We start from the raw sequence: 16,383 nt of genomic DNA, 5'->3' as shown, positions 1-16,383 counted from the left end.
ATAAAAAAAAAACTGAAAAAATAGGATCATAATGAAATATGTAGATTTTACCTTAAGCCAGAAATTGAATCCACTGAAAACATATTTTAAAGTGTAGCTTTATAATAGATCATGATGTGTATATTTTATTTCATATTAGCACATAGACCCAGGGCCACAGTGAAAGCAGGAACAACAATCATACCAGTAGGGGGCAGTGTGACACTGACCTGCTCTGTGCAGAGCTCTGATGGATGGAAATATGAGTGGTTCAGACGAACCCAAACAACCTCTGAAGTTCACATCAGAGATCAACAAAACAGAGATATCAGAGTATCTCAAGGAGGAATCTACTGCTGCAGAGGAACAAGAGGAAACCCAGTTTACTACACTGATATAAGTGATGTTGTCACCATTGAGAAAACCAGTGAGTTCAGTAATTTAGTTTGAAATATAAATTCACTCATGATTGTCAAACATACAATGTTCAGTTTTCTGTGTTGATTTCATGTTTCTATTTGTATCTCAACTGTTAATATGTGTAAACAGTTTCCAATAAAGTTGTTGTAAAACAACAACCCAACTGGCCTCAGATATTCAGAGGTGAGACGATCACTCTGACATGTGAGGTGCAGGAAGGAGGTGAAACCACTGAGTGGGAGTATGAATGGAGAGGACCCAGGACACCCACACAGTGGACACACAATAATGATGTGACATTCAGAGTTTCTGAGTCCAGCAGTGGAGACTACATGTGTAAGAGTCGACGCAGAGATGACTCATATTCTTCAACAGAGTGGAGTGAAGCCTTCACATTGTCAGTATCAAGTAAGTCATGTTTGTTGTGTGATCTCCATTTGACAAATGTCATAATGGTCAGCACAGGATGAATTCAATGGTCTACAAAGCACGTTACATTGTTAGTCAGACAAAGAGCTGCAGCTGATAGTAGCCTCATTGTAGACAGTTTGTCACCACTTTGTGTCATGAACTTTCAGCTGGTATCCAGTCTTTAAGTGATGATGTGATGAACCCTGCTTCCGGGTCCAAATTACTCTTCGTTTATTAAGGCTGTTGTGTCTTTAACATGTTTTAATGCTTTGTATCTTGTTCTATTTAATCTGAACAAGACCCTAAAAAAAGTCAGTTATCACTGTCAGTCTGCCTCGCTTTTTATTACAACTATTCATTTTAAAACTCAGTTTTGAAAACCTTACGATGCAACTAGAGCCCATACAGCAGTATGTTAATGCTTCATCTCCTGCTTTGCGTTTGTGTGGGCGCCCCGTCAAAAAACCTGTCCATTATGCTAGCAGTGTCCAAACATTCTTTTTTTTTTCCTTTTCATACCCCCCCCCCCCCGCAGAATGGCTCTGCACCGCCCCTAGGGGCCAGGGCCCACACTTTGGGAAGCTCTGCGTTAATGACTAACCTCGTATTGTGGATGGATTATCTCAGTTGTTCCCCTGGCTTAAGTTTGTTCTGTTTACAGCATCCTGCCATACCATTGCATTTGTCTCTAACCATTGGGAACCCCCACGTTAACTTTTATCAACTTGAAAAAAATTAGTGTTCATCCTCCAGCTTAACTGTGCTAATGTGTTTATATTATGCTATACGTAGATGTGTAGCTAGTCACCCCGTGTCACTTCATAATATACCAGCTAGTCCAACTTCAGTAACCCTAAAAACATCACTGCTATTTAGTTTCCTGTCTTTATTGAGGTCGAAAGTGATAGCAGAGCTGTACTTTGAATTTTTCAGAATTCCCTCAGTCAGAACATGGTATATCATCTTTATACCATGTTAACACCTTAGGTAACTTCCTGCTAGCTTCTGACTCTGTTAAATTTCATAAATTCTGTTGAATGCCTGGATGTCAAATTTAATCGTTACACCTGGTAGAGCAACAACACTGATCATTTTATTAAAGATGAAAGAATTTAGACAGTTTGTAACTCTCAGTGATGCCACAGTGTTCGTTTGACTTTAGGACCTGGTGCTGAGTTTGGATCTGCACACGGCTAATGATGTCAGACTTTAAAAACTGGATAGGGACCGCAATGCTGACCTGCTGCTCCATCACTTGAGTGCAATATTAACATAAATAAGAGGGAAAAAAAATGATTAGGTTGCCAGATTTAGCTTGACACCCAGTCATTACTACAATCTGAACCCATTGCTATGGAAGTAAAACCAGAGTGGACATAATCTGAGCCTTGTGTGTGAATTCAGATGCATGGAGGAGGTTGTAGCCTGTGCACTGTCTATGCACCCATAGAAAGGACTCACATCTGGGCGTGCCTGGTGTGAAAAAAGAAATGTAAAAAGAAGAAAATAAGTTTTGTAGGAGGTTAAAGAGCATATGGATGTAGGTTTGTTGTTGTAATATTTCAGGAGGAGATGTCAAAATTTTCCTTACTAATAATTTACTCATTTTTTACTTGTTGCCATGGTGACTGATAGAGCTATAATCAGTAGTCTATTTCCCTTGTTCAGCTGGATTAAGGTGGGATGAGAGATCCTAGAACTATGTATAATGATTTGGTGACATTGATCATCATTTACAGAGCCAAGTGTTGTGAACATTTTTAGAATTTATTTAACAAGTTTGGACCACGATATTGTGGCGAATCCACTAGCCAAAAAAATGGATCGGACATCAATTGTAGAAACGATAGTTTTTATATAAGGCTTCAAAAAGGGGAATGTACAACAAATAAACTGCTCGACATCAGAGCAACATATAATGGCTTCCCGAAAACTTTCTTCTTGCTAGCAAAAAAAAACCCAGAGTAACTTTCGTCTACCACAAAGGATTCTGGGAAACGCAGTTTTCTAATGAAATACCTGTTAAATGCTCCCCTTTAGCAAAACATTTAATCTATAATTAACAGCTCTCACTAAACATGTGACTAACACTTAAATCACTTACAAAATAACCAAAATGCTGTTATCAAACAATAAACTGCAATAAAGTTACAACATCCTCCCCCCCGATGAACAATCTGTTCATCTAAAGCTCCAGGTTATACAACAACTGAATCGGTCTTCTTAACAGAGTCCTCGTTGTCGTGCGAACTAAGCAAGATCTAACAAGACCGTCTCGACCAGGAAACATTTCTTCAATTCTTCCAAGTTTCCACACTTGTCTGGGGAGGTTGTCATGCCCAATGAGCACAACATCCCCTAGTTTTAGGGGTGTAGGCTTTGAAGCGTCACAGCAATGAGCTGACTTCAGCTCCAACAGATAGTCCCTTCTCCAGGTGTTCCAGAAGTTGGTCATGAGTTTCTGCCGGTATCTCCATCTCCGAGTAATGTCCTCTTTGTTAGGTGTTGGATGGTGTGTGTCCTTCGGGATTGACTTGGGTGGTAGAGATGTCAGTCGTTTGCCCACCAAAAAGTGGGCTGGAGTAAGTGGTTGCGGTTCATTTACCTCGTTGTGCACAAAGGTGAGAGGCCTAGAGTTCAGAGTCGCTTCGACTTCCGCCAACACAGTACACATTTCTTCAAAGTGGAGTGAAGCTCTACCTAACACCTTCTTGAGGCAGATTTTCACTGATCTGACAAGACGTTCCCAGAATCCACCCCACCAGGCTGCTCTTTCTGCAATGAACTTCCAAGTAATTCCTCTTTCCGAGAAAAACTCCAGCAAATGTGGGTCTTTAATTGTCTTCCACAGCTCCTTCAAATCTTGGTCTGCTCTCTTAAATGTTCTGGCATTGTCAGAATAGATAACTCTGCATAGCCCTCTCCTGGCAATGAATCTCTTCAACGCTAGCAAAAATGTCTCAGTTGACTGATCTGACACAAGCTCTAAATGGACCGCTCGTGTCACAGCACAGGTAAATAGGGCAATGTAGGATCTTTTCACAGAATCCTCTGTTTTCACATAGAGTGGCCCAGCAAAATCCACACCTGTAACTTCGAATGGCGGTGACTCGGATATTCTGTCCCTAGGCAAAGGTGCAGTTAGCTGATGCCCAGCCTTTGCCTTAAACCTCTTACACACAGTGCATCTGGTCACAATGCTCTTAACCAGCTGCCGAGCCCGGATGATCCAATATCTCTCTCTTACTTGTACAAGAGTGTCCCTCACTCCTGAATGCATCACCCTTTTGTGACAGTCCTGTATCAGCAGTTCTGAAAATCTGTGTTTGTTTGGCAGAATCCAAGGATGCTGCTCTCTGAATGTGAAGTCCGACTGCTGCAGCCTGCCTCCAACACTAAGGAGCTCATCTTCATCAAGGAATGGTTTCAGTTCCTGAATCTTACTGTCATTCATCATAGGTTTTCCTACCTTCAGTCTCTGGACCTCCTGGTGAAAACTGTGATGTTGTGCAACCTTAATCCAGTACTTCTCAGCATCAAGAAGCTCATTTGCTGTCAGCTCACCTCGCATCTTTGGTTGCATCGTTGTTTTTGCATTAGCTATGAATCTCCTAATCCATGCTGTCACTCTGAGCACTCTCTTCAGTTTGCTGTAACTCTCAAGCTTCAGTATTGGTTCACAGATGTCAATGTCATTAGCAGCAAACTGCATGGCTATTTGATAACTGGATTTAAGTTCTACATTCATTTCGTCTGAAATGTTTTCATCTTCAGACTCATGTATCCGATCTTCTGATACAAGAAAACTAGGGCCATTCCACCATAGCTGGTTTTGTAGTAGGGCCTCCACTGATTGTCCTCTTGTGGGCAGGTCAGCGGGATTAGCCTTCCCTGGGATGTGTGACCATGAAGATGGACTCGTAAGAGTCTGGATCTCAGTCACTCGGTTTGCAACAAACGGTTTCCACCTTTGTGCCGAACTGCAAATCCATTGCAAAGTGATCATGGAGTCAGTCCACATTTTTATTTGGGCTTGCTCCATCTTCAGCGAGATGATCAAGTTGTTCGCCAATCTGGCCCCAATCACGGCTCCCATGAGTTCCAGACGTGGCAGCGTCATTTTCTTTAGGGGAGCCACCCTGGCTTTAGATGCGACCAAGCTCATTGTCGTTTCTCCTTCTCGTGTTTTGCCTTGCAGATAGGCCACAGCACTGTATGCCCTTTCACTGGCATCACAAAACACATGTAATTCCAAGCCCTCTTTGCTTTCTTGTTGCATACTGATTTGGTACCACCTTGGTATGGCGAGCTGGTGTAACTGAGTAAGCTCTGAACACCACTGTTGCCATTCTTGTGCCAGATCTGGTGGCAATTCTTCATCCCAGGAGAGCCCCCTCTCCCACATTGCTTGGAACATGCACTTGACCCTAATGGTGAAGGGGTTCAGAAACCCAAGTGGGTCATAAATTCGTGCTGAGGACTGCAGCACGCTTCGTTTGGTTCCTTTCTTCTCTGTTAGAAGCCTCACTAGTGAACTAAGGTCAAAGGTGAAATCATCAGGCTCTGGCCTCCACACTAATCCAAGCACCTTTAATGCTACTCCATTCGTCTCAGGTGCCATCATGTAGTTTGTGGAGCTCTTCTCCCATTTCTGCCTCAGTTCAGCTGAGTTTGTCATCCATTTGCAAAGCTCCATACCAGCAGCCGCCAGTATTTCTTTGGCATTCGTCGTTATGTGATACGCCTCTTCCACTGAGCGTGTACTTGAAATGAAGTCATCTACGTAAAGTGACTCCCTTATTGTATTCACCACTTGTGGTTGGCTTGTTTCATATTGTTTTAGATGTCTTTGAATTGTCGCTGCAAGCAGAAACGGGCTTGGTGTAACTCCAAACACCACTCTCGTCATCCTCAGAATGCGCAGGTGATCATTCACTTCTCCATTCGGTGCACCTGAGAACCACAGGAACCTGACTGCATCCCTGTCCCTTTCTGCAAGACGTATTTGCAGGAATGCTTGTTTTATGTCTGCCAGAAAGGCGACTTCGTGTTCCCTAAATCTAAGGAGAACACTGAGCAGATCTGGATTCAAATTTGGCCCCGTAAATAAGCAGTCATTCAGTGACAGACAGCCTTCTTCATGGGACGATGCATCAAAGACCACTCTCAATTTTGTAGTTGCTTTGTCCTCTCTCAGCACTGCATGGTGAGGCATATAATACATTACAGAATCTGTGCTGCTGTTTGGTGTCACTTCCTCTGCAATGTTCTGGTCCAAGTAGTCCTCCACCACTTGATTATACCTGCTGAAGAGTGTGACATCCTTCTTAAATCTTTTACTCAGACCTTCCAGCCGTTTTTTGGCAACTCTGTAGTTGTCTGAGAGCTCTACCCTTTCTGGCTTCCATGGCAACTCCACCTGATATCGTCCATCTTTAAACATAGTCGTTCTCTCAAACATCTGCAGAGCCTCATCATCTTCTGGGTTCTTTGTTGTCTCATTTGTAATACCCAGAGACTCTATTTCCCAGAATGCTTTCAGTTGCTTGGAGAGGAGTTTCTCTTCCTCACACGGAATGAACATGCAGGCTGCCTCTGTAACACTTGATGTAGAGACTGGCCCCTGAACAGACCATCCGAAGGTGCTCTCCAGTGCCACCAATGTTTCTGTAAGTCTCTCCACCCTTCCTGTCACGATCTGCCAATAGTAGTCAGCTCCTATGAGGACAGCAAGCTCTGGTTCCTCACTGGATCCTGGGAAGTCAGCCAGTTGTAGTCCTCTTTTCTTAAGCTCATGCTGGATCTGTTCACCAGGAACCTTCATTATTGCCGAGCACACTTGTGGGGTCTCCACAGCTTCTATTACTATACTCTGGCTAGGATCCCAGATATTTTGTAGCATAACCTTCACTATGCCGCGCTGTGATCTTGTGGGAAAGGAGGACCCAAATGTGTGTAGTGTCAATGTCTCTTGCCTTATTACTGGTAAATTTAGGCTCTTCACCAACGTTTCATGTATGAAGCTTCTTTGGCTGCCTCCATCTAATAAGCAACGAGCTATCCTTCTGCCTGACGGGCCTTCAATCCACACCTTTGCAGTCTGTAGCAACACAGTGTTCTGTTCACTTGGTTTCACTCTTACTGAATGAGGGAGCACGGAGGAGACCACTGCTTCTTCTGGTTGGGATGGGGCCTGTACATCCACCCTTTCACCACCGCACACAGCAACGTGATGTCTCCGTCCACATTTCTCACAGGACACATTCTTGGTCTTACAGAATCTTGCAATGTGTTTCTGTCCCAAACACACAAAACATCTCCCCATTCTCTTTAACTTGTCCTTTCTTTGAAGAGTGTCATTATTTGGGCAGTTTTCCGATTTGTGATCGTCACACTCACAGAATATACAGGTGTTTTGTTTCTGGCTGGCTGTGTACAGGGCAGCAGTAGATTGTATGCTAGGCCTTTTAAACCTCACATCACTGAACGGTGGCTTGTACAGTTTATTTTCAGTTCTCTGTGGGTTGTACGACTTTGTCATTTGCAGCGCTCTTTCCCTGCTCTGAACCTCCTTCTGTAGGAATGTGACCATTTCTGACACTTTCCACTCTTCATCTCCATTTCTCTGACGGCTGTATTCAAGCGCTATATCATCTGGAATCATCTTTAGCAATATTGGGCATAACAAGCTTCCGTAGCTTTCTGACACTACACCCAATGACTCTAAACTTCTGATCTGAATTTCACATTCATCATACAGCTGCCTCAAAGCATGCACATCAGAGGATTTTTTAACAGGGGTGAGGTTCAGCAGTTTTGACATGTGCGCACTAATTACTACATCCTTTCTTCCAAATCGGTTTTGCAGTAACTCAATTGCGTTGTCATAATTTTCATCTGTCAACATCAGTCCTGCAACTGCTTTTGCTGCTTGGCCAGTGAGATAGGTTTTCAAATAGGTAAACTTCTCTCTTTTGCATAGTGCATCATTGTGGTGAATAACAGCTTCATATTGACTCCAAAACTCCTGCCACAAACTGGCATCTCCATCATATTTGTGAATAATCAGCTTAGGAAGCTTTACCGATGCTCTCTGTGCCAATGAATGAGCAGAGCTAGCGTCACTCACCCTTTGATGCGCGGCTCGTTCGCGGCAATCCTCATTTCTCTTAATTATGCGCCGTGCACGGCTCTTGGACAGGATGATGCGCTCCTTATATTCCTCTGCGCTTTCGATCTCCATTTCCAGGTCATCCAGAGCTGTTTTACGTTCTATTTCACTATCTAAGGCATACAAGCTGAGCTCCTTTGCCGACAGCATTTCCAGTAATGCGCTCAGATGGTCAGTGTCCGGATCTGGTTTAGCCATTTCGGAGTCAATTTGATGCACAAGTCGTGTGGTAGCACCTCTTATCGTCCCACGTTTCCGTTTTGTTCTTTCCATTTCTCTCTGATGCTCGTCATCTGCCACTCCCGCAGCTTCGGCGGCCGCGGCTCCACGTAAGTCCTGTTCACTCATTTCTCCCGGGTTTCGGCACCAAAAAATATTGTGGCGAATCCACTAGCCAAAAAAATGGATCGGACATCAATTGTAGAAACGATAGTTTTTATATAAGGCTTCAAAAAGGGGAATGTACAACAAATAAACTGCTCGACATCAGAGCAACATATAATGGCTTCCCGAAAACTTTCTTCTTGCTAGCAAAAAAAAACCCAGAGTAACTTTCGTCTACCACAAAGGATTCTGGGAAACGCAGTTTTCTAATGAAATACCTGTTAAATGCTCCCCTTTAGCAAAACATTTAATCTATAATTAACAGCTCTCACTAAACATGTGACTAACACTTAAATCACTTACAAAATAACCAAAATGCTGTTATCAAACAATAAACTGCAATAAAGTTACAACACACGAGTTTATTGAGTTAATGAACAGTAATTTGTGAGTTTTGAGCCTTTTTTTCCAAACTAAAAAGGGATGTTTTTTTTATGACATGGGAAGAAGGCTGGTTTCTCTGTAAAGCATGTTCATCTCCTCCTGAGTGGTCTGACATCTGAGACTAAGCTTACTAACACTTGTTGGGTTATCTCACGAATTTGTTGTTGCAGTGGGACCTACAAAGAATCACACAAAAAAGTGAATGTAGTTATTTATACATGGAAAAGGAAAGGGGAAACACTGCTTTTACAATGTTGGGTGATAAAAATATGATGCGCTCATACCATTTTAGTTTGGTCTCTTTTCCTTGTATGTGTTGTTGGAAACTGAAGCAGAGGTGGACAAGAGGGGAAATGAAGGCTTGCAACATTAGTACAGTGTAGATCCTGACCTTTGTGTACAGTATAATATATTTACTTTTTTTCTTTTTCTATCTTAACTCAACAGCAGATCAACCAAAGTCCCAAATAACATCTGATATGAGAGACATCCCAGTAGGAGGAAATGTGACCTTGACCTGCTCTGTGAACTCATTATCATCATCATCTGGATGGAAATACTACTGGTACAGAGATGAGAACTCGTCTGAACCTCTGACCACACAAGATGCAGTTTTCCACTCAAATGGACAAATCAGTGTCTCACAGGAAGGACTCTACAGGTGCAGAGGAGGAAGAGGAAACCCAGTTTACTACACAGAGGACAGCCAGTCAGTCAGGATTGATAAAAAGGGTGAGTTTTCCATCACCATCAAAGAGTGAATATTCTAGGAATAAAGAATGTGGAAATCAATATTGTCATTAGTCATTTATATACATATGCAGAGAAGATCCACAAAGAAGACAGTGAATGGGAATATGAATTGATGACAAATAAAGCAGGGAAAAAACCCCACCACAGATTGCAATAAAATGTGCAATCATCAGTTATTATTAAGAACATTGTAATATAGCTGATATGTTTTGTAAACTCCCTATGTAAATTGTGGTGGTGATTCACATTTTAATAATCTAATTAGGGTATATTATTTATTACAGCAGTACCTGAGCCTGAACGATCTTCATTTCTCACCCGGTTGATTGTTGGACTCCTTTGTGGAATTTTACTGATTCTTCTTCTTCTTCTTCTGTTGTTGTATGTCTTCAAGCGGTCAAAGGGTGAGACCATTTTCTTCTGGTATTAGATTGAATATGATCTATGATTTGTTTAAAAAGCTGCATATAGTGTTACAACACTAAAAAAAGTAATTGTCTTTCTTTACAGATTCATCCTTTGTCAGGTTGGTTCACATTTCACTTCTCTTTTTAGCATACAAGAATTAAATCCTGTGTTTCTTAAATAATAATAATAATAATAATAATAATAATAATAATAATAATCTACTGTTTTACTACACCTTATGTTCCACCAGGACTCAGAACACAAATCAGAATGAAATTCAGAGACAAAACAGTTCTCCTGTCCAAGGTCAGCCTTTGTTTGCTATTATTGTTGCTGTTGGTCTGTAATGTAAATATGTAACAAATGTACTAAATAAGGAAGTGGATGCTATCCACATACTATAGTGGTTAATAATTAAAATTTGTATATGTATCTGATCACCTACCTAGAAATTGTCATTTCGTTTTTGTTTCACAAACAAACAAAAAGCAAAAAAAAGAGCTGAGAGGCAGAGAGTCACCAAAGCAGGTCACTCTCTGGGCAATATTTACTTATAAGAGAATAGTATTTTGTATATATTCAGTTTGTTTTCTTTGTTCTTTTTAAATGTTCTTTGGAAAGTTTATAGTGATGTAAAAATGCTATGCCTTTGCTGTTTGTAATGTTGTAACCAAATTTAATATATTTACATAGCTTTGAGTATCAGTATTTTTTTTATTTTTTTATTTTTTTAGTTATTCTAACATCAGCCTTGATTTTGTAGATGATGCTTGTTTCTATGAATCAATCAAAGACTGCGACGACACACAAAATGGTAAAGTACATAAATTAGGCAATAAGGTATATAGAGTCTGTGTGATGTTTATTTATGTATGACTATGTAACTCTGTTCCAGCTGAATCTGGGGATTTCACATATTCTTTGATTGAGTTAAAAAACTTCACAATGAAAGGTAAGAATTTGATGTTATAAAAACATGAAATACAGTAGTTTAGATGTTTTCATAGGACAGTAGTACCTATATTAAATTTAAAAAACAACATTTTCATTCATTCATATGAGCCTTCTAACAGAGACGACGAAACATGCTGTCTGCTTGTCATGTGCATTCCTCAAAAATAAATAAATAAAACAAAAGCCAGTTAAATTTAAGAGGCATAAATACATCCAGTTAGGAAGCATAAACCATGGTGACTCCATATGACCTGCTAAAAGTGACAGCAGGTTCACTGGAGAGGCAACAAAGTGGCAAGCCCAAAATGACAACAGTACCTGCATCCCATTCTAGTTGGATAGGTAGACCAGCTCCTTCAGGATGGATCGTCCACACTTGCTGTTGCCAGAAGGTTTACTGTGTCTTCCAGAATCAGAAGGAATAAGAAGACAGCAGTAATCTGTAATCCTCTGCAGGGGTGGAGGAGGGTTGAGCTTCTCTGACACTGAAATGAGAGCTAACACACAGCAGAGAAAGAAACAGATTTTTAAACATGACAGCAAGGGGTCATCAGGAAATCTCGCCTTTAATAGAGCGAGAACCTCCTTCAGTCAGTTCATGTGATAAGTTTGGTGTTGACTGACAGAAAAATCTTTCCACCCTTTGTTTATGCTGAGCATCTGTCCATCCTCTTTTAGATGACAGCCAGTTCTACACACAGGTCTACTACAATAAAGCTAAATCCAAGAGAGACAAATGTAAGTAAAGTAATACAATCAATAATTTATTTCTGTTTCTGTCTCATTTACAATTTTTTTTTACAGATCAAGGAAAACTGTATAAAAATGTACAGCTGTCATATGTAAGTAAGAGGTTACTGGCAATTAACTTTGACTAATGATGTCTTTATTTGTATGAAAATCCAGCTCCTGCAGCAACTGATGAAGACGTTTACTCTGAAATCAAATCACAAACAGCTCTTGGTAATGAGTACCTTCAATAAGTTTTCAAGCAAGTAGATTCGGTCCCAAATCTGAATTGAAGAGATCATTGTGGGGGAAAAAAAGCTAATGGACTGTAATATTAAAAAAGAGCTTTATTATAAAGTGATGGCAAGCGTTGAGATTAGGATCTCTTTTCACGTTAGCATAAGCACTTATTCATTTATTTATTTCTTTAAGTATGTTTTTCTGTTCACTTGAATTGAATACGTATCATTTGACTCATTTCAAAAAGCTTTTTTTAAACAATATTATAAGTTGATTAACTTTTTTGCCAGTAGTTTTTGTTATCTGATTACGTGTGTCATATAAATCATTTCTTTATTAAACCTGATATATTATTCACTTTGCAGTGTTCTGTGGTGTTTGCTGAAAAAAAAACCTGTTCAAGTTGACTTATACTCCTTCATGTTTTTTGCTCCAACACACCAGATAGAGATGCGTGACACATGACTGTTTATCAGCTACTGCCACAGTTCTGGGTCCTTTTGACCCAGCATCTTCTGTTTCTTGTGTTTTTGTACTATTGTGTATTATGGTTTAGGTTCTGATCTTCAACTGTGCTTTCTGATCATTATTATCATTATTATTATTATTGTTATTATTATCATTATTATCGTGTTGGGGTAGGTTTAGTTTAGTGTCTAGTCATCTCTGCCTGTGTTTGCCCTCTGTACTCTGTCGGTATGGTGTCTCTGAGTTCAGTCAGTGTGTTTCCTGTTTTACTTTGAAGGCCCATGTCTGACGTCGGTGTGTTCTGTTTTGCGTCCCCCTGTCTCTTCACGTTATTTAGGTTAAGCCATGTCTCCCTCCTGTGTGCTGTTTCCTCGTTTCCCTCTGTGTATATTTAGTGTTTGTCGTTGGTCTGTCTGCATTTCTCTGCTTATTATCTTGTGTTTCTCCCAGCATGTTATGGTTTCAGGTTTGTTTACTAGTTTTCCCAGCTCAGGTTATTTCTTAGTTCTGTCCCTGCCACACTTGCTTTTGTTTGTTACACCCACTGTAAATAAAGCTCAATCGCATCCAAGCCAGTGCCTGCAGTTTGAGTCCTTCTCTCATAAACTCCACGTCTGCTGCCATAGATATAAACATAAATCTATGTAGCACACACACACAATGGTTAAAATATCAATATATGTTGTATGAAAGCATGCCAATAAAATGCACGATGCCAGTGTCCGTCGTGGTGAAGAGTGTAAAAAGAAGCTCTCAATTTACCGGTCGATCTATGTCCCTACCCATATGGAAAAGATATATATAAATCTTATAAAGTTTGTATCTGTCTTGTGTGAAACTTGTATGAAAAGCATATAAGAGTAAAAACAGATATAAGATCCCTTGAAAAATTATATAATGAAACTTGTATGTTTTGGATACTTACTAAAACAATATATGAAAGTAATGAGAAAGTGGCCACTTTCATGAGTAAATCATGTAAGCCTTATATGATTTACTCATGAAAGTGGCCACTTTCATGAGTAATCACATATAAGTTTTTACTATTTCTTTTCCATATGGATACTCTCATCTGTGATCATGAGTTGTGGATTGTGATAGCAAGAACGAGATCGCAGATACAAGCGGTAGAAATGAGCTTTCTTCAAAGCAGAGGCGGAAGGGGCTTAACCCTAAAGGGTAGTATGCATGTGGGATTTGGGGGGGGGGGGGTTAGAAATGACTGAAAGATTAATAGGCTCTGTTTTGAGTTTTGTTCAAAAAAGAATGACTTCATATAGGAAAACAATATATTTCACATATGCAGGACACCTTAAACTAGTTTTTTAATTAAGCAGCAAGGCAGAACAAAATCAGGGCTGTATCAAGACACGAGGACTAAACCCCAATTCAACCAGACCCAGAACTGATCCGGAATTAAAACAGGACTACAAGAGTTCAAAACCAGCACTACTTAGGAGTTAACCAAGACAGAACCAGAATCAGAACTAGATGATAGTAGCACTAAAAATCATCATAGACCTGCACTACACTTATTTTTTAATTCTACCAAAGTACACTATTTAGATTCAGAAAAAGTTTATATAACTATTTAGCCTTGTTGTGCAAACAAGGCTGCATAACTTAATAAATATATAAAAAGTAACAAATTTTGAAAAGTAACAAATGGTATCTAAAAAGATACACTCAGTACTAGATACGTGTTCTGATGAGTTTTGGTAAACAACCATTTGACTAACATGTGTGTCTCACCTGCTCTTGTTCCATCTCTGTTTTGTCCTCATTCTCCATCTCCCTCTTTGTTCCTCTCTCTCCCTCTCTGTTCCTCTCTCTCCCTCTCTGATCCTCTCTCTCCCTCTTTGTTCCTCTCTCTCCCTCTCTGTTCCTCTCTCTCCCTCTCTGCTCCTCTCCCTCTCTGTTCCTCTCTCTCCCTCTTTGTTCCTCTCTCTCCCTCTCTGTTCCTCTCTCTCCCTCTCTGCTCCTCTCCCTCTCTGTTCCTCTCTGTTCCTCTCTCTCCCTCTCTGCTCCTCTCTCTCCCTCTCTGTTCCTCTCTCTCCCTCTCTGCTCCTCTCTCTCCCTCTTTGTTCCTCTCTCTCCCTCTCTGTTCCTCTCTCTCCCTCTCTGTTCCTCTCTCTCCCTCTCTGCTCCTCTCCCTCTCTGTTCCTCTCTGTTCCTCTCTCTCCCTCTCTGCTCCTCTCTCTCCCTCTCTGTTCCTCTCTCTCCCTCTCTGCTCCTCTCCCTCTCTGTTCCTCTCTGTTCCTCTCTCTCCCTCTCTGTTCCTCTCTCTCCCTCTCTGCTCCTCTCTCTCCCTCTCTGTTCCTCTCTCTCCCTCTCTGCTCCTCTCTCTCCCTCTCTGTTCCTCTCTCTCCCTCTCTGCTCCTCTCCCTCTCTGTTCCTCTCTGTTCCTCTCTCTCCCTCTCTGTTCCTCTCTCTCCCTCTCTGCTCCTCTCTCTCCCTCTCTGTTCCTCTCTGTTCCTCTCTCTCCCTCTCTGTTCCTCTCTCTCCCTCTCTGCTCCTCTCCCTCTCTGTTCCTCTCTGTTCCTCTCTCTCCCTCTCTGTTCCTCTCTCTCCCTCTCTGTTCCTCTCTCTCCTTCTTTGTCCTGACAATCAAGCCAAACACCAACATCATCAAATATACAGTTGAAACCAGATATTTAAAAACTCTTCAGATAAAAACACTTTTTTAATTGTAACATCAAATCAGACTAAATGTTTATTTTTTTTAGATTGATAAATATAAAAAACATATTTGTTAACTTTAAGAGTAAAGAGAGAAACTATATGTATTTCTTAATTGCAAATGGCACCAAATTGTATTAAAAATTGAGCCACACTTATGGAGCTCCACAATTCTTTTCCTGGTGTTTTGGTTGACATCTCTTGATTTTCCCATTTCAAAGAAACAGGCTCTGTGTTTTACCTTATATGCATCCACAGGTTTGCCACCAATTTACTCACATGGACTCTACTAACCTATCAGAAGCTTCTTAAGCTCAAAATGGAATCGTCTGCAGTTTTCTTATTAATTAACAATAAACTTAGTGTATATGTACTCCTAAATTTGATGAAAGTGATAAAAAATAGACAGCTCTGTCTCTCTTTATTCTGACATTTAACTAATTCAAAAGATATTTCAACATTTATTTATCTAAAACTAAACAAGTTTACTCTAAATTGATGTTTAACAGTAAAAAAAAAAGTTTTGTATTTTCTCCCTAAAGTGTATGTAAATATCTGGTTTCAACTGTGAATATACTGCTGTGTATTGAAATTCCTCTTGTTTTGCATAGAAATATACTGAACAACACACAGTGGCTTGCAAAAGTATTCGGCCCCCTTGAACTTTTCCACATTTTGTCACATTACAGCCACAAACATGAATCAATGTTATTGGAATTCCACGTGAAAGACCGATACAAAGTGGTGTACATGTGAGAAGTGGAACGAAAATCATACATGATTCCAAATATTTTTTACAAATAAATAACTGAAAAGTGGGGTGTGCATAATTATTCAGCCCCCTGAGTCAATACTTTGTAGAACCACCTTTTGCTGCAATTACAGCTGCCGGTCTTTTAGGGTATGTCTCTACCAGCTTTGCACATCTAGAGACTGAAATCCTTGCACACCTACACAGCATGTCAACAAACCGTGAAAAAAAGCCACAGGATATAAAAAAAATACATGAATGATTGGGGGTAAGGGTTTCTATATGTTAGTATTTACGAAGGGTATGTTGTGACTTATCTTCACAATTACAGTGGTCCCTCGCTATAACGCGGTTCACCTTTTGTAGCCTTGCTGTTTCGCGGATTCTTTTAGTGCAATTTTGAATGCTTTTTGTTTGGTTTTTTTGGGGGGGTTTTTATGCCCATTGTGTTCTGCGCCCTGATCGGCGTGTCGATCTCCTTGCACAGAGGAGATCGACACGGCAGAATCGCTACATCGATCACTAGCAGTGTGACACTGAGGTGCTGCACTGTATGTTTGTAAGTTTGTTGTTTCTAAAGTGTGTAGTGATGGGTTTTACAGCCTTAAAACAACTGTAAAAATAATAAAATAAAATAAAATAATTGTAAATA

General features: G+C 40.4%; 1 protein-coding gene across 1 annotated transcript in view; it reads left to right on the top strand.

Moving 5' to 3' along the window:
- Positions 1-13,171, top strand: part of LOC146390969 (uncharacterized) — a 36,222-nt gene extending 23,051 nt beyond the window's left edge. Inside the window, exons 17-26 of the mRNA XM_084922476.1 lie at positions 140-406; positions 529-807; positions 9,197-9,481; positions 9,787-9,906; positions 10,013-10,028; positions 10,161-10,216; positions 10,674-10,724; positions 10,806-10,862; positions 11,543-11,602; positions 11,771-13,171. Of these exons, the coding sequence (XP_084778602.1) occupies positions 140-406; positions 529-807; positions 9,197-9,481; positions 9,787-9,906; positions 10,013-10,028; positions 10,161-10,216; positions 10,674-10,724; positions 10,806-10,862; positions 11,543-11,602; positions 11,771-11,847 (1,268 nt within the window). The 3' untranslated portion in view covers positions 11,848-13,171. The remainder of the gene's footprint in view (positions 1-139; positions 407-528; positions 808-9,196; positions 9,482-9,786; positions 9,907-10,012; positions 10,029-10,160; positions 10,217-10,673; positions 10,725-10,805; positions 10,863-11,542; positions 11,603-11,770) is intronic.
- Positions 13,172-16,383: the final 3,212 nt, after the last annotated feature.

The sequence above is a fragment of the Perissodus microlepis genome, chromosome 3 (assembly GCF_051167445.1).
Source record: "Perissodus microlepis isolate ML-2025 ecotype Zambia chromosome 3, ASM5116744v1, whole genome shotgun sequence".
NCBI classification, from domain to species: domain Eukaryota; kingdom Metazoa; phylum Chordata; class Actinopteri; order Cichliformes; family Cichlidae; genus Perissodus; species Perissodus microlepis.
The sequence above is the reverse complement of the archived record's forward strand: the minus strand, read 5'-3'. Positions and strand labels throughout refer to the sequence as shown.